This window comes from Microcebus murinus, chromosome 8 (assembly GCF_040939455.1).
Source record: "Microcebus murinus isolate Inina chromosome 8, M.murinus_Inina_mat1.0, whole genome shotgun sequence".
Lineage (NCBI taxonomy): Eukaryota > Metazoa > Chordata > Mammalia > Primates > Cheirogaleidae > Microcebus > Microcebus murinus.
In genome coordinates this window covers 49,962,714-49,978,275 of record NC_134111.1, presented here as the reverse complement: position 1 = coordinate 49,978,275, position 15,562 = coordinate 49,962,714, and the positions used below count along the sequence as shown (strand labels likewise).

Genomic DNA, 15,562 nt, shown 5'->3' with positions numbered 1-15,562 from the left:
TTTAAAATTTAATTTAAAAATTTTTTACATAGAAAAGGTATAGTAAAATGTTTTCAGCCACATTCAAAGGCAAATACATCTGCATGTTATATTGTCACATAGAAAAACAGTGATATACAAAGGATTTTAAAGTACTCCAGACTTACTTTGTTCTCCCTGTTGGCCAAAATAACAAAATCTTCAGAGATCTGATGCTGAGAACTATTATTTTCTATTTCAGTTAGCTTTAAAACTCTAAAAAGGAATAAAGGATTTTGAGAACTAAGACTTCAAAACACTATCAGAGTGCCAAAGTTGAACTACTGAAATGAAACTAGACAAATAAAAATTATATTAACAACATTGAGTTAGTTCTCTTCTCTTCCTGATTAGTCTGCAATCCTAATGTATGATCACTAAAAGTCCATAAACTCCTTCAAATTCAGAGATTTTGTTAAACAGAAAAAAACGTAGTAACTGTGACAAGAGGTGCAACTGAAGTAGGTAATGAAATAGTTTGCTCAGGCCTAAGCCATCTTCTACACCGGCTTAATATAAGTTACTCTGAAGAACCTCATCTTAATATAAGTTACTCTGAAGACCCTACAACAGGTCTTTAACATTTCAGCTTTCACAACGGCATTATAACAGATATTTGCATTTTTATTTCCAAAAATAGAATGAGATATTTATGAACAACACTTAGAGTTAACTATGAGAGTGGATCAGCAACTAAATCTAAACTAAGAGAGTTTTCATGATAGAGTAACATTTAAAAACTGCAAGTGACTATACTTTTTTCCTGGGATTAGCCATATTTAATGATTTCGGTTTTCTGAGTACAAATGGATCAAGCATGTTAAGGAAGAGAAAATAAAATAATTTGCTCACCACCCACACAAATTTGTTCACATTATTAACAAGCTTCAAAAGCACAATGTTTTCTAAGCTCAAAGTCTCAAATGCAGGAAAAGAGAACAGCAGAGAGAAGCAGCTACTGTTACCAGGGGGAGCTAGAGACTTCAGAGTTACCAGAAACAAAGAAATCAGATAATATTTTAAATTACTTAATACATTATCTTAACTAGTGTCAATATTTAAAAATGCCTATCTTTTAAAACCTGGCAAAAGGGTACCCACTCTTGTGTGCCTTATTTTCTTAAATTCAAACTAATATGGGTGGTAACAAAGATTAAAAAGATAGGTGGTAATAAACATTAAAAGTAAGGCTTACTGAAGCTGAATCATAGTTTAAGATGTTTTGTAAAAGTTAATCTTATTTCACTAAATGCTTTTATCCTCCTTCATAATAGATCCAGAGAGGTAGACTATTGATCATGAAGTATATTAAGGAATAAAGAAGGCAGATGCTTCCCTTCTTATTCAATAAGTACTTACTGAGCATCTACTCAGTGCTGTGATTATAGGTGTCAGCAAAACAGACTTAAAACTGTTCTAAGCGCTATAGGGGACAGATTACACAGTGAGTACAATAAAAATACAATGGGCAAGCAAATTTAACAAGAGGTATGAGGGAAGGTCTCTGTGGAAAAGTGACATTTAAGCTGGGCCATAAATTATGAATAAAAATTAGGCAGAAGAATAGGTAGGGGAAACAGACTCCTAACAGAAGGAATAAGTCCTCAGCTTTCTGAAAAGACAGTATGGCTAAAGTTAACTGAGTGGGAGGAGGGTCTTTCAGACCATGCTGACTGTGTTGGTCTTTACCCTAAGAGCAATGAAAAGCCATAAAAAGGTTGAAGCAGAATTCACTTACTTAGGTTCTTGTATTTGTTCATGTTTTTAAGAATCATTCTAGCTGCTGAGAAGAAAACAGAGTATCATAGTAGATTCTGGAAGCCCTGAAAGTAGGCTATTACTATAGTCAGTCAGTGATAACAGTGGCCAAGGGCAGGAATAGGTAGATTTAGTGTACACGTGGGTATGAGACAGACAGAAAAAGAGAATGCATGTGAGTGTTTAAATGTATATATACTGATGAAAGACAAGGTGATAAGAAAGTGTCAAGAATGATTTTGGATTTCTGGCATGATCTTAGATGAGAGGTTTGGGCTAATATATAAATTTTGGAGTTTTGGTGTATACATGATTTTTTTTTTTTTTTTTATCTCAGCTGGAACCCATTCTACTAAGTGAGGTATACACGATTTTTGAAGTCAAGGGAATAAATAGAATCATGAAGAAAGGGAATGCTGAGTGAGAAGAGAAGAGGGCCTAAGTCCTATGGATATCCAACAATTAAACTCTGGGTAGAGGAGGAAGAGCATGAAAGGATGCTAAAAGAGATAGTTGAGAGAGGTAGGAAAATATTCAGAACTGTTGTGTTAGGGAAGCCAAATGAGTGTTTCAAGAAAGGAGAGGTTAACTTGTAGGAGATGTGAGTGCTCTGAAAGCAAACAAAGTTAAACAAGGTTTATTTCAAACAATCCACTACCATTTTACTGTCAAAGCTGTCTTTCAGAACAAAGACAAATCATCTTCTTTTTTATTAATCCTATAGAATTAAGACCTGTTAAGGAATGGCCAGTCTGTAATTCCCTTTCACTTACGTATCAACCACCAAAGAACGTATTCAAATGTACTATTTATAAACAGTAATGATGAAGCTGAAAAAATATTAATAAAATCAGGTTTTCTAGTTGCCAGTCTCTGAGGAAGCACCTTATAACAAGCTTATTATTTCCATAACTGGCTCAATAGTTATGTGCCAAAAATAAAGATGCCAACAAATGCAAACAAAAGCTACCTTTAACTTTAAAGTGCTAATGAGATTACTCACTTGACTTGATTTGGGCCAACATGTATTATTCTACCAGAAGCATCAGGATGGAAATAGATCCAGTCAGATTCTAGAGAACAACACTCCATTTCTTGTATCCCATTTTTTGCCTGAAGTTGAAAAAAAAAATTGAAGACAAAGATTAAAGGAAAATGAAGTAATTTTTAAAATCTAACACAGGGATAGATCATTAAGTCAAACAAAAAAGGAAGAAAATATTAACCAGTTGAACTAGGATGTATGTGAGGGCTGAATGAGGATATTCAAATTTTTAGAACATTTAAATTCAGAAATTTCATGGATTTACTTTGTACCAGACATTGTACTTCACAAACAATAACAACACAACAGTTATCATATCTCAAGCATCTACTTTGTGTCAAGAACTGCAACAAATGCTTTACAGTCACTATTTCATGTGATCTTAATATCACTCAAAGCAAGTCATAATCTTATCTGCATTTCACAGATAAGGATACTATTAATAACGCACAAAGAAAATAAATCATTTGCCCAATGCTTTGAACCTACTAAACAGCAGATCTGAATCCTAAGTCCGTGGACTTTTCATTACACAACTCTGCCACAATTATAAACATGTAGCTCCCCATAATTTCTTCCTCCCTACCCCATCCCCAGCAACCTGTCAATTAGAAGAGCTAGAAACAGAAAAATAAACATGTAACCAAACCTACAGTGTCAGACATGGGTCACATAATCTCCTTGGTTAAGTCAAATGTTAAACTCTAATGTCTAATGGTCTAATATTACTTAGCATTTAAGGCAAAAACAGAGATCTCACTATAGTATATTTAGACATTAAAATGAATAAAACTATGATATGTGATCACACATGTACACAAATGTTTTACCTTATACACAGAGGCACTGTGAACTAGCACCCACTTGGATACATTAACTTCACTGGCTTTATCCAAGCCATTTAATTTCTTTCATTTCTCCAGTGTAAAATGAAATGATACCATCTTTCCTATTAGATATTCACAAACGTTTTGCAATATTAAGGCTTTTCAATTTTGTTAGCATATATTGACAAGCTACTATGTTCTAGGTATCACACTAGGCATTCATACCTGATGTGAATTAAACATAATCTTTGCCATCAAGAATCTTATAGTGTGGGGGAGGCAGAAAGATAAACAAAATAATATGGCAGTGTAGAAAATGAAGTGATTGAGCCATGCGCAGGATATTATCAAGCACCCAATTGAAGTGAGCAGAATTTTGGGAGGGAAAACAGCTTGAACTGAGCCTTACAGGATAAGCAGAAAACAGCCAGGAAGAAGAGATGACAAAATCAGAAGCACGGAAATGTTAATCCAAATAGCATGTATGTATATAAACACGAGTAGCAGATAAAATCAAATTGAGAAGTACAGTGTCCAGCCATGAGGCCGGAGAGGTAGGCTGGTTCTACATCATTAAGTGCTCTGCACACCACAATCTAAAATATTTTGGAATTTAATACATTTTATGTATTGAATTAGTGAATGAGTTTCAATTTTTCAAGAACTTTTATGTAACCTATTTCTAATAGGAATGGTGGTATTACATTTTACATATAAGAAAATCAATACAATTAAACATCTTGGTTGTAACCATTGAAATGAATGTGTCCATGATGGTATTAGCTCCAGCTACTCCTTTGTTTAATAAAAAACACGCAGGTCGGGCGTGGTGGTTCACGCCTATAATCCTAGCACTGTGGGAGGCCAAGGCAGGCAGATTGTTTGAGCTCAGCAGTTCGAGACTAGCCTGAGCAAGAGTGAGACCCTGTGTCTCTACTAAAAATAGAAAGAAATTAGCTGGACAACTAAAAATATACAGAAAAAAAAATTAGCCGGGCATGGTGGTGCATGCCTGTAGTCCCAGCTACTTGGGAGGCTAAGGCAGGAGGATCACTTGAGTCCAGGAGTTTGAGGTTGCTGTGAGCTAGGCTGATGCCACAGCACTCTAACCCAGGCAACAGAGCGAGACTCTGTCTCAAAAAACAAACAAACAAACAAAAATACATTCATATACTATACATATGTTTCTTCAGGAGACTGTTCTCTTCATTATATCTAAATATAACACACACAATATATTATCTCTTTATGTTAATACTAGGCAGTTTTATTACCAGTTCCTACAGTTTTTATCATTTGCTCAAATGCTAGATTTTAAAGCTCAGTTTAATACAGAAAGCCATGAGGCTGGGTATAGCAGCTCATGCCTGTAATCTCAGCACTTTGGGAGGCTGAGGTGGGAAGATCACTTGAGGCCAGTTTAAGACCAGACTGGGCAACACAGCAAGACCCCCATCCCTACAAAAAATTAAAAAATTAGCAGGCCATTGTGGTACATGCCTGTAGTCCCAGCTACTTGGGAGGCTGAGGCAGAAGGAGCACTCAAGCCCAGGAGTTAGAAGTTGCAGATGCCACTGCATCCTAGCCTGAGCAATAGAGTGAGACCCTGTTAAAAAAAAAGAAAAGAAAAGAAAAGAAAGCCATGAAATATTTTCTGAAATCTTAAGTTTGGCTGCTTTTGTGTTTTTGGGTTATCCATTCTTCTGACAGGTGAGGAAGTTATGGGCATATACATCATTAAGGCAATGTCACCACAATAAAACTGTCCAGAAAAAGGACTGACAACTTCCCCTGGATTTGGCAATTATTTATGAATTTGTTGAAATACATATTTGACTAAATGTTATACCTAGCTACTATAGAAGAAGAGTATGTAACAGGCATGCTTGATATCGATGTTAAAGGCCATTATTTACATATATACTCATCCGTTGGTATCTGTGGAGGATTGGTTCCAGGACCCCGCACAGATACCAAAATCCATGGATGCTCTAGTCCCTGATATAAAATGGTGTAATATTTGCATACAACCTATGCACATCCTCCCGTATACTTTAAGTATACATCTCTAGGTTGCTTGTAATAGCTAATACAATGTAAATGTTATGTAAATTGTTATACTGTACTATTTTGGGGATAAGGACAAGAAAAAAAGAATCTGTACATGTTCAGTACAGATACAACCATCTGTTTTTGTTTCTAAATATTTTTGGTCTGAGGTTGGTTGCATCCATGGATGTGGAACTTGTGGATATAGAGCAGGGATCCTCAAACTTTTTAAACAGGGAGCCAGTTCACTTTCCCTCAGACCGTTGGAGAGTGCACACTGTGGGCCTGGGATGAGTCGGCTGCTAAGCAGGACAGGCAGCTGCGGCAAAAACATCCAGCCAGCCAGATAAATGTCCTAGGCGGGTGGCATGTGGCCCGCAGGCCATAGTTTGAGGACACCTGATATAGAGGGTTGACTCTGTGTGTGTATGTGTGTATGTATATGAAAGAATATAAATTATTAGTTCTCATATAAGAAGAATATGTGCTAACTGTCCAGAATATGAACTGTGCAAGGTTTGACTAGATGCAAAGCTAAGTGAAAAAGAAATGTGACAGGTCTAGTGGCTTAAAGATATCCACTGGCTGAGAGGTAAACAATCAAACCAAGACTTGTCACAACAGGAAACAGATCCTAGAGAATCCTTTGTCAAAGAGAATGTTGGAGGGGCATTATTTACAGATAAGGAAGGCACATGCCTGTAGTCCCAGCTACTTGGGAGGCTGAGGTGGGAGGATTGCTTAAGACCAGGATTTCGAGGCTATACTAAGCCATGATCGGACGACTACACTTCAGCCTGGGCAATAGAGTGAGACCCAGTCTCTTAAAAAATAATAATAATAACATGAATAAATCAACAAAGAGAATGTCACTGAGCTGGGCCAAATAGAAGCTGCCACATGTGACAAGTAAATGAGAAAATGGAAAGCAACAATGCTCCTACAAAAGAAAACTGGACACTATATACATTGCCCCCTGGTGGCCATGACATCAAGGGAAATAACAGACCCAAGACTCTGCTAATCTTCAGTGTGGGGAAAGGTGACCTGTGACTCTAAAAGCCACTGGAGCCAACAGTGACTGAGAAAGGACCTGGAAGAGATGGGTGTGGAATAAGCTGAACCTGCCTCAAAAACAGCAAGTCCGCCTGACAGAGGCTGCATAACAAAACTAATCAGCCATACCAAAAAAAAAAAAAAAAAAGGAATTCTCTTCCTCTGTAGACTCACTTTTTCCACAACTACAATCACTGTATTTAATACACTGCATCTTCTTTTTCTATGTGTTTACCTTCTTTGGAGAGAATAAGCAACTTGAGGGAAGGGAATGTGTCCCCAGCCATGTCTGACATTTGGTGGGCCCTCAATAAATGTTTATTAAATGACAAACTGATGCTTAAATTACTTACAAAAAAAAATTAAGAAAAACGAATTCAATAGATAGAAATTTCTATTTTTCTATTTTACCTTGTACCATTTCTTCCTATTCTGCCATAAATAACTTAAGAATATCCTTTAAAATTCAAAGTGTTTCAATGCTTACCCTGTGACCACCAGAGTTCTACTTGGTTCTGCTCTAGAAGGCAAATAGCAACAAATCATGTAAAAGCAGAACAAACAATACATTCCACCAGAAATTTCAGAGGTAGCCTGCACATATTCCATCAATGATTCCTCCTGTGGCGCTTGAGACCCCTTGGTGGGAGGAAAAAAAATCCTAAAATATTCTTGGTACTCTTAAAAATTTTCAAATGTTAACATTTGAAAATTATGGGTAATATACACAAGTGTTTGCTATATTCTCTGTATTCTTCTATATTTTAAATTGTTCACAAATTATTAAAACACATGAATAAAAAAGTATCATAGGAATGTGGATCTATTAGAGAGGTAGAGAATAAAGAATTTTTGATACAAATTTACTATGAAAAAGTCTGATCCCTCATGATTTACCAAGGAGTTGTCTTTTAGGGCACAAATATGGAAAACCCCTTTTTGTTTCTTCTTATTAGGTGTGATGATGTAGTGCCAAGGATGGCCTCCAATCTGAAAAGCATTCTCCAGGGATGACACCTCAAAGAGCAGTGGTGGTGGGTCTGTAGAGACGGGAGAAGGAATTTATTAGCTTCTCTATTCCAGTGGCCTTAGACCATTCATTAACTGAGTTCAACCTTTCTTTGCATGCATCATCTATGAATTTCCAATAATGAAAATATTATTAATACTATGTTCAAGAATATAAAATATAATCAGGAAAGAGGCTTATTTGTAAGAAAAGAAAAAGCTAGTAGGAAACAAATATTAGGTATGTGGCCTGCAGAGAAGCAGAGATAAAAAGTGGGCTAAAGGTGCTTATGATGGCAAAAAATGACAAAGTACAGTTAATAAAAGCAGCTACCATTTCCTGAGCATCTGCTACGTACAAGACTCTGAGTTAGATACTATTTCTAACTCTAATAATAATCTTTTTTCTTTTTATCAGACAGAGTCTCACTGTGTTACCCTGGCATCATCATAGCTCACTGCAACTCCTATGCTCAAACAATCCTCTTGCCTCAGCCTCCCGAGTAGCTGGGACTACAAACATGCATCACCATGCCTGGCTAATTTTTCTATTTTTGTAGAGATGGAGTCTAACTCTTGCTCACGCTGGTCTTGAACTCCTGAGCTCAAGTGGTCCTTCCACTTCGGCCTCTCAGAGTACTAGGTTTACAGGTGTGAGCAATGGTGTCAGTCTTTGATCACAAGTTTAAGTAGAGCATAACAGATCTATTCTTAGACATATAAATGGAAGGTGTTGCAGCTTTTAAAGACCAGAATTTCTTTTGGACAGCCCTTGGGAAACACCACATGGTTTGTCTGGGCAGGTAGCTGAATCTATGACTCCCCTTATTTACCCCTCTAATATGAGAGTTTAAGTTTTGGTTTATGAGGCCACTACTATTAGTAAAAGGGCTTGTCTTAGGAAGACCATTTGTGTAAGAGTCACAGCTTTATTATACCTCTTCATAAGGACAATTTACTAGTTAGAGTTATATACAAAAGAAAAACAAGTATATTTGTTTGTGGTGAAAGGTGACCTGTGACTCTAAAAGTACATCTGACCCTTAAACAATAGGAGTACTGATTAGGGTCAACAACCCCCTGTACAGTTGAAAACTCACATATAACTTTTGACTCCTCCAAAACTTAATCAATAATAGCCTACTGTTGACTGGAAGCCTTACCAACAACATAAATAGACTAGCATCTATATATTTTATATATTCATGACATACCTAACTTTTTCTTAATTTTTTTGACACTTCTAGGCTATGTAATTCATCTGTAAGTTTTTTCAAATTCTCCAAAAAATTTTCCAATACATTTACCGAAAAAAATCTGCATATAAGTAGACTGTGCAGTTCAAATCTGTGTTGTTCAAGGGTCAACTGTAATGAAAAGAGGTTTATGAACTGATAATCTTGAGGAGAAAGAGAAAGATATTAACATAAAATATATTTAAAGAGCTTACTTTTTTTTTTTACCTTTTATGAAAAGGATAATATCTTTAATACATAAAGGTCTTTTTAAGCAATGAGAAAAATATAAACACCCCAAAAGAAAAATGGGCAAAGGGCATGTGTTGGTAAATTATGAAAGAAATATAAATATCTTATGTGATAATATAGTGGCTACCATATGACAACAGAGGAAGAAAAGAATTACAGAAAGGAAACGATATAACTAGAGTTTGTATTTGGGGTTAAAATTTAGTTATAGGGAATGTAAAATAGAAATTCAAAATAGAAAAAACAATACAGATGTATTCAAAAAGAAATACTTTTCCCAGTAGCTTTAAAAACGACCCAGAAGTAATAGCAAGACTCTGTCCACAACTCTGAAGTGCCCTATCAATACTCTCAAGAGCACAAATTATTATCTTGAATACTATTCTCAATGAAAAGGGCCTAGAAATTCTCAGAGAGTAGGTGATTTCATGTCTTGTGGTGAGAAAATTTTAGGATGAATCTGGACCATCCTGTTGTTGCTAGAAAGCAAGGATGTTTACAAGGACATCAGAGGGTAGTGTTAAAGGAATAGGAAAGCTAGCAAAAGGGATTTCTACTGGCTAGACTTTAAAAAAAGCATTAAAAAGAAAATAATAATTATGATTAATTAGAATATTTTGAGTCTGTGATAGGTCAAACAATAACAATTCAAAGGAGAGTTAACATAAAGTATACAAAATGACTGTTGTATTGTTTACCAAAGAAGGGCTATACCAGTAGCCTGGTAATAGGATATGATTTTTCTATAATTTTTAAATGTAGGCGATAATTATAACTTTATGTATTTTTCCTACTATTTTCCTAGTTATTTCCTAGTAAATAAGAGTTTATTTAAAACATTTAGATGCATGTTAAGTAAAATTATAAGGTACAGAACACAGTATATACTATGCTTGGTATAAGAAAGAAGACAATATTTAAAGTATACATACACACATTTGCTTATTTTTGCACAAAGAACACAACACAAAGATAAACCAGAAACTTACGGGGGCAGATGTGAGATGAAGAGAGGGAATTAACAGGACATAAGGGCTAGAGTTCGAAGCAAAATTTCTAAGTATATCTTTTTATATAGTTTTGACATTTCAATTATTTAATACATATACATTTCACAACTTTAAGAATAAAATGAAAAGGAAAAAAAGCAAACCTCCAAATTAAAAAGAAATTGAAACAAATGAGCCTAATTATATCACACTGGTAACCTAATCTACAGAAAAATGATTTCAAATTACTTTGAACACATAACTCTGTGTATGCATTTACTGGGTTGTATACTAAAGAGAAAAGGAATTGCAGAGAAATACTAACCTTTGGACTCCATACTTTATAGTTTTTTAGTAGTAACACCAGTACTGTAATTTTAAGATAATCATATGTATACTTAAGGATAAAGTTTTATTAAGAAGCAAGACATTCAGTGTGAGTTAAAAGAAATATAAATATAAAATCAAAAAAGAATGGTTAGATTTAGAAATTAAAAAATGAACTAATGAATTTTGTTCAGATGTTATTTCCCAGCTCTGTTCATTCAAAGGGGCTAAACTGCACCCACTTTAAAGGCACCCAATTGCAATGAATACAACTAGATCTTGGTCTCTGTTATGGGTTGCATTGTATCTCCCCAAAAGATATGTTGGAAGTCTTAATCCCCCATACTTGTGAATGTAAATTTATTTGAAGATAGGGTCTTTGCACATATAATCAAGTTAAGATGAGGTCATACTGGATTAGGGAAGGACCTAAATTCTGTGACTCGTATCCTTATAAGGAGAGAGAGATTTGAAGACACAGAGGGAGAAAGGCCACATAAAGAGAGGCAGAAATTGGAGTCATGCTGCCACAAGCCAAGGAACATCAAGGATTGCTAGCCATCATCAGAAGCTAGAAGAGGCAAGGAAGGATTCTTTCCTAAAGCCTTCAGAGGGTGGCTGGTTCTGTCACCACCTTGATTTTGGACTTCTAGCCTCCAGAATTGTGAGAATAAATTTCTGTTTAAAGCTACCCAGTCTGTAGTATTACAGCAACTCTAGGACTGTGGTCCCCAACCCCAGGGCCATGGACTGGTACCGGTCTATGGCCTGTTAGGAACAGGGCTGCACAGCAGGAGGTGAGTAGAAGGGTAAGCAAGGGTCGCTTCATCTGTATTTGTAGCAGCTCCCCATCGCTCAAATCACTGCATAGGTGCTACCTCCTGTTAGATCATCAGCAGCATTAGATTCTCATAGGAGCGTGAACCCTGCTGAAAACTATGCATGTGAGGGATCTAGGTTGTGTGTTCCTTATGAAAATCTAACACCTGATGATCTGAAGTGGACCTTAGGCAGCGATGCTAGCACTGGGGATTGGCTGCAAATACAAATTATCATTAGCAGAGAGGTCTGACTGCACAATAAAAGTAATGCGCTTGAATCATCCCCAAACCATTCCCCTCATACCCCGCTCCTGTCTATGGAAAAACTTTCTTCCATGAAACTAGTCCCTGGTGCCAAAAAGGTTGGAGACCACTGCCCTAGGAAACTGATAGTCTTCAATGATGCCTCCTACTAAAATAAATAGCTCCTTGTCGGATGTAGGACAAAGAGTAAAAGATAATCCTGGGACACATTATTATTCTAGAAAGCAAGGAAATTGTCTAAGATATGTTGAATATGGCCGGGCGCGGTGGCTCACGCCTATAATCCTAGCACTCTGGGAGGCTGAGGCGGGCGGATTGCTCGAGGTCAGGAGTTCGAAACCAGCCTGAACAAGAGCGAGATCCCGTCTCTACTATAAATAGAAAGAAATTAATTGGCCAACTGATATATATAGAAAAAATTAGCTGGGCATGGTGGCGCATGCCTGTAGTCCCAGCTACTCAGGAGGCTGAGACAGGAGGATTGCCTGAGCCCAGGAGTTTGAGGTTGCTGTGAGCTAGGCTGATGCCACGGCACTCACTCTAGCCTGGGCAACAAAGTGAGACTATGTCTCAAAAAAAAAAAAAAAAAAAAAAAAGATATGTTGAATATGTTGAAATGAATGGGATATGTTGAAATGGAGTTCTTATTAGACAATTTGAACATCACTAAGAATAATGGCGATTACTACATATTGGACAAATAAAAATCCGTAAGCCTATTGTGTTTATATTTGTAGTTTACCTATAAAATATTTTGCTATCATTGAAAGTGACTATTATATCAATTCCTTGCTCTTAATATTGGTAATTAAGGGGAAGAAATAAACATTTACCTTGACTTTTTAGAAGGAGTTCATCCCTAATTGGTGAATTTTTTTTTTTTTTTTTTGAGATAGTGTCTCACTTTGTTGCCCTAAATACAGTGCTATGGCATTAGCCTAGCTCATAGTAACCTCGAACTCCTGGGCTCAAGCAATCCTCCTGCCTCAGCCTCTCAAGTAGCTGGGACTACAAGCGTGCCATGACATCCCACTAATTTTTCTATTTTTAGTAGAGATGGCATCTTGCTCTTGCTGAGGCTGGTCTCAAACTCCTGAGCTCAAGCAATCCTCCCACCTCAGCCTCCCAGAGTGCTAGAATTACAGGAGTGAGCCACCGTGCCTGGCCTAATGTTTTTATTTATAGTAAAATGCCGGCTCTTAAAGGTAAAAGGAATGACAGAATCTTTAAAACTGCCATTCTGCAACCCACATGAAATAACTGATTCAGGCAAGAATCACTAATGGTTACAGGAAGATTCTTGTACTATTTATAATTACAGAAAATTTGAAATAACCTAAATGTCCAAAGTAGGGAATTGGTTAAGTATATTATAGTTCATTCATGAAAGAGCTTATAAGTCCTTAATACCTCAAGAATATGCACACACATACACACAGAGACACTTATTGGCATAGGTAATAAAAGCACTACATTTAAAAAGTATCAGATGACATACAAGGTCTGTCCGGAATGCATCCAACCATTGTTAATATAACAACAATGGTTTGTGTGACCTTGATGTAACCTGACAGCCAAGGACAGTGGACTGGGACTCACATACATAAACAATGACACCTTCTCTGTATTAGTCAGTGGGGCGCTAGACACTGTTGAGTGAGCATGTATACAGTCTGGCCATCGCATTCAAGATGACTGAGCGAGTAGAGCAACAAATCTGCATCAAATTTTGTGTTAAGCTTGAATATTCCTCCACAGAAACTATTTAGATAATTCAGAAAGCTTTTGGGGACAACACAACGAGTACAGCACAAATAAAAATGTGGCACAAATGCTTTAAAGATGGTTGAGAATCTGTTGAAAGTGAGCCACATTCTAGCAGGCCTGCAACAAACAGAACAACTGAGAATAATAAACATGTATGGGTTAGGTCAAGAGACACTGGGAGAACTGTGTGAGGTCTCAAGGTACCTACTTTGAAGGGGACTGAGGCATCATTATTCTACATACAATGTTTCTTGTATTGTCTTTAATAAATGTCTCTATTTTTCATGTTACATGGCTGGATACTTCCTGGATAGACCTCATAATGAAAACTAAGTCTTTCTTTCATCTCTGTCTCCTCAGAGGTAACTACTATTTATCAAGTTTTTGTGTGTCCTTCCAGATATCCCAAGCAAATCCAAAAGCAAATGATTGTATATAAATCTTTAATATTTGAGTATGAATATTTTATACAAATGAAGCTTTTCCCATACACAGTTTTATACCCATTTTTTTTTATTTTCTTTTTTTTTTTTTTGCCTATACCCATTTTTTTTTCACTTAATAATATATCTTGGAAATTGTTCTATGTCAGTGCAAAGAAAATTCTGTTCTTAATAATTTAAAAAGTAAATTTATGATACGGCTATAAAATGAAATAATATTAGTCTTAGTTACCAATGTATTCATTGTTTCAATCTTTAGCTATTAGAAACAATGTTTTAATTGTATACTTATCATTTTCTACACATGAATATGTCTGGGATAAATTCCTAGTAGTGGTATTGCTGGGCTCAAGGAGTTCATGCATTTAAAATTTTGATACACATGGACAAAATGTCATATTAACAAATTGTTGGGGGCCATAAAGGGCCCCCCAAATTAATGAAAGTGCCTCTTTTATGCTTCCACCAACCATGTTATAACAAAAGTTCTAACTGGGTTTTTTTTTGGTGTTCTAACTTTTTGATATTTGATAACTTTTTGATATTTGAAAATCTGAAAAGATGTAGTTTACCATTATTTTAATTTTCATTTCTACTATCAGTGATATCGAGCTTTGTACCGCCCTAATTAAAAGCCATTTATGGCTGGGGGCAGTGGCTCACATGTGTAATCCCAGCACTTTGGGAGGTCGAGTAGGGAGGATTACTTGAGGAGAGGAGTTCAAGACCAGCCTAAGCAATATAAAGAGACCCCGATCTCTACAAAAAAATAAAAAAATTAGCTGGGCATGGTGGCACACTTCTGTAGTCCCCACTACATAGGAGGATGAGGTAGAGGATTGCTTGAGCCAAGTAGTTTGAGGTTGCCACTGCGTGACAGAATAAAGCCACAGGTGACAAAATAAAGTCCTATCTCAAAAAAAAAGAAAAGAAAAGAAAAAGAAAAGCCATTGATACTTCCTTTTCTTTTGAAGAACATCCTTTGATCATTTTTAAATTGTGTTGTCATTCTTTTTCTTATTGGTCTATAGAACCCTTTATATATCAAGGAAATTATCCCTTTATTGTATGTTTTGTAAATATGTCCCATTCATTACTTGATTTGAGTTGGTTTATGTTGTGTGTGTGTGTTTGGGTTTTTTTGCCATGTAGAATTTTATTTTTAATGTAATCAAATTTATCAATCTCTTCTTTTATGGTTTTGGGTTTTGTGTCATACTTAAAAAGGCCTTCCCCACTCTAAGATAAAAAGATTCTCCCATGTTTTCTTCTAAACTTTTAAATCTTTTATTTTTTCTAGACTTTTAAATCTTTTTTCTAGACTTTTAAATCTTTTATTTATTTCGATGTAAAGAGTAATAACGGACTATGCCTTAAACTTATGAGTAAGAGTAATAAAGGACTACAACTTTATTGTTTTCACAAGATGAATCTGTTCAATAATCTAGATGGAAATTAATACTCATATTAATATTAAAAACTGGGTTAGGCTACAGAGACATGTGACAACACAAAATGAATTTCAAAAATAATATCTGGAAGAAACTAGATGAAAAGGTATATACTATATGATTCTACTGATATAAAACTCTAAAATATATAATCTAGAAATGAGATCATTGATGCCTAGGGCTAGGGTGAGGGAGAATTGACTGGGAATAGCACAGGGGAACTTTTTGGGATAATGAAAAGATTCTAAATCT

At 35.9% G+C, this 15,562-nt stretch overlaps 1 protein-coding gene across 2 annotated transcripts in view; it reads right to left on the bottom strand.

The window, feature by feature from the left end:
• The window catches only part of DCAF17 (DDB1 and CUL4 associated factor 17), a 63,979-nt gene that overhangs the window by 23,579 nt on the left and 24,838 nt on the right, over window positions 1-15,562 (bottom strand). For both annotated transcript variants that reach the window (XM_020288383.2, XM_012781924.3), the window contains exons 9-11: window positions 7,651-7,793; window positions 2,780-2,889; window positions 147-234 (exon numbers count right to left, since the gene is read on the bottom strand). In XM_020288383.2, the coding sequence (XP_020143972.2) occupies window positions 147-234; window positions 2,780-2,889; window positions 7,651-7,793 (341 nt within the window). The remainder of the gene's footprint in view (window positions 1-146; window positions 235-2,779; window positions 2,890-7,650; window positions 7,794-15,562) is intronic.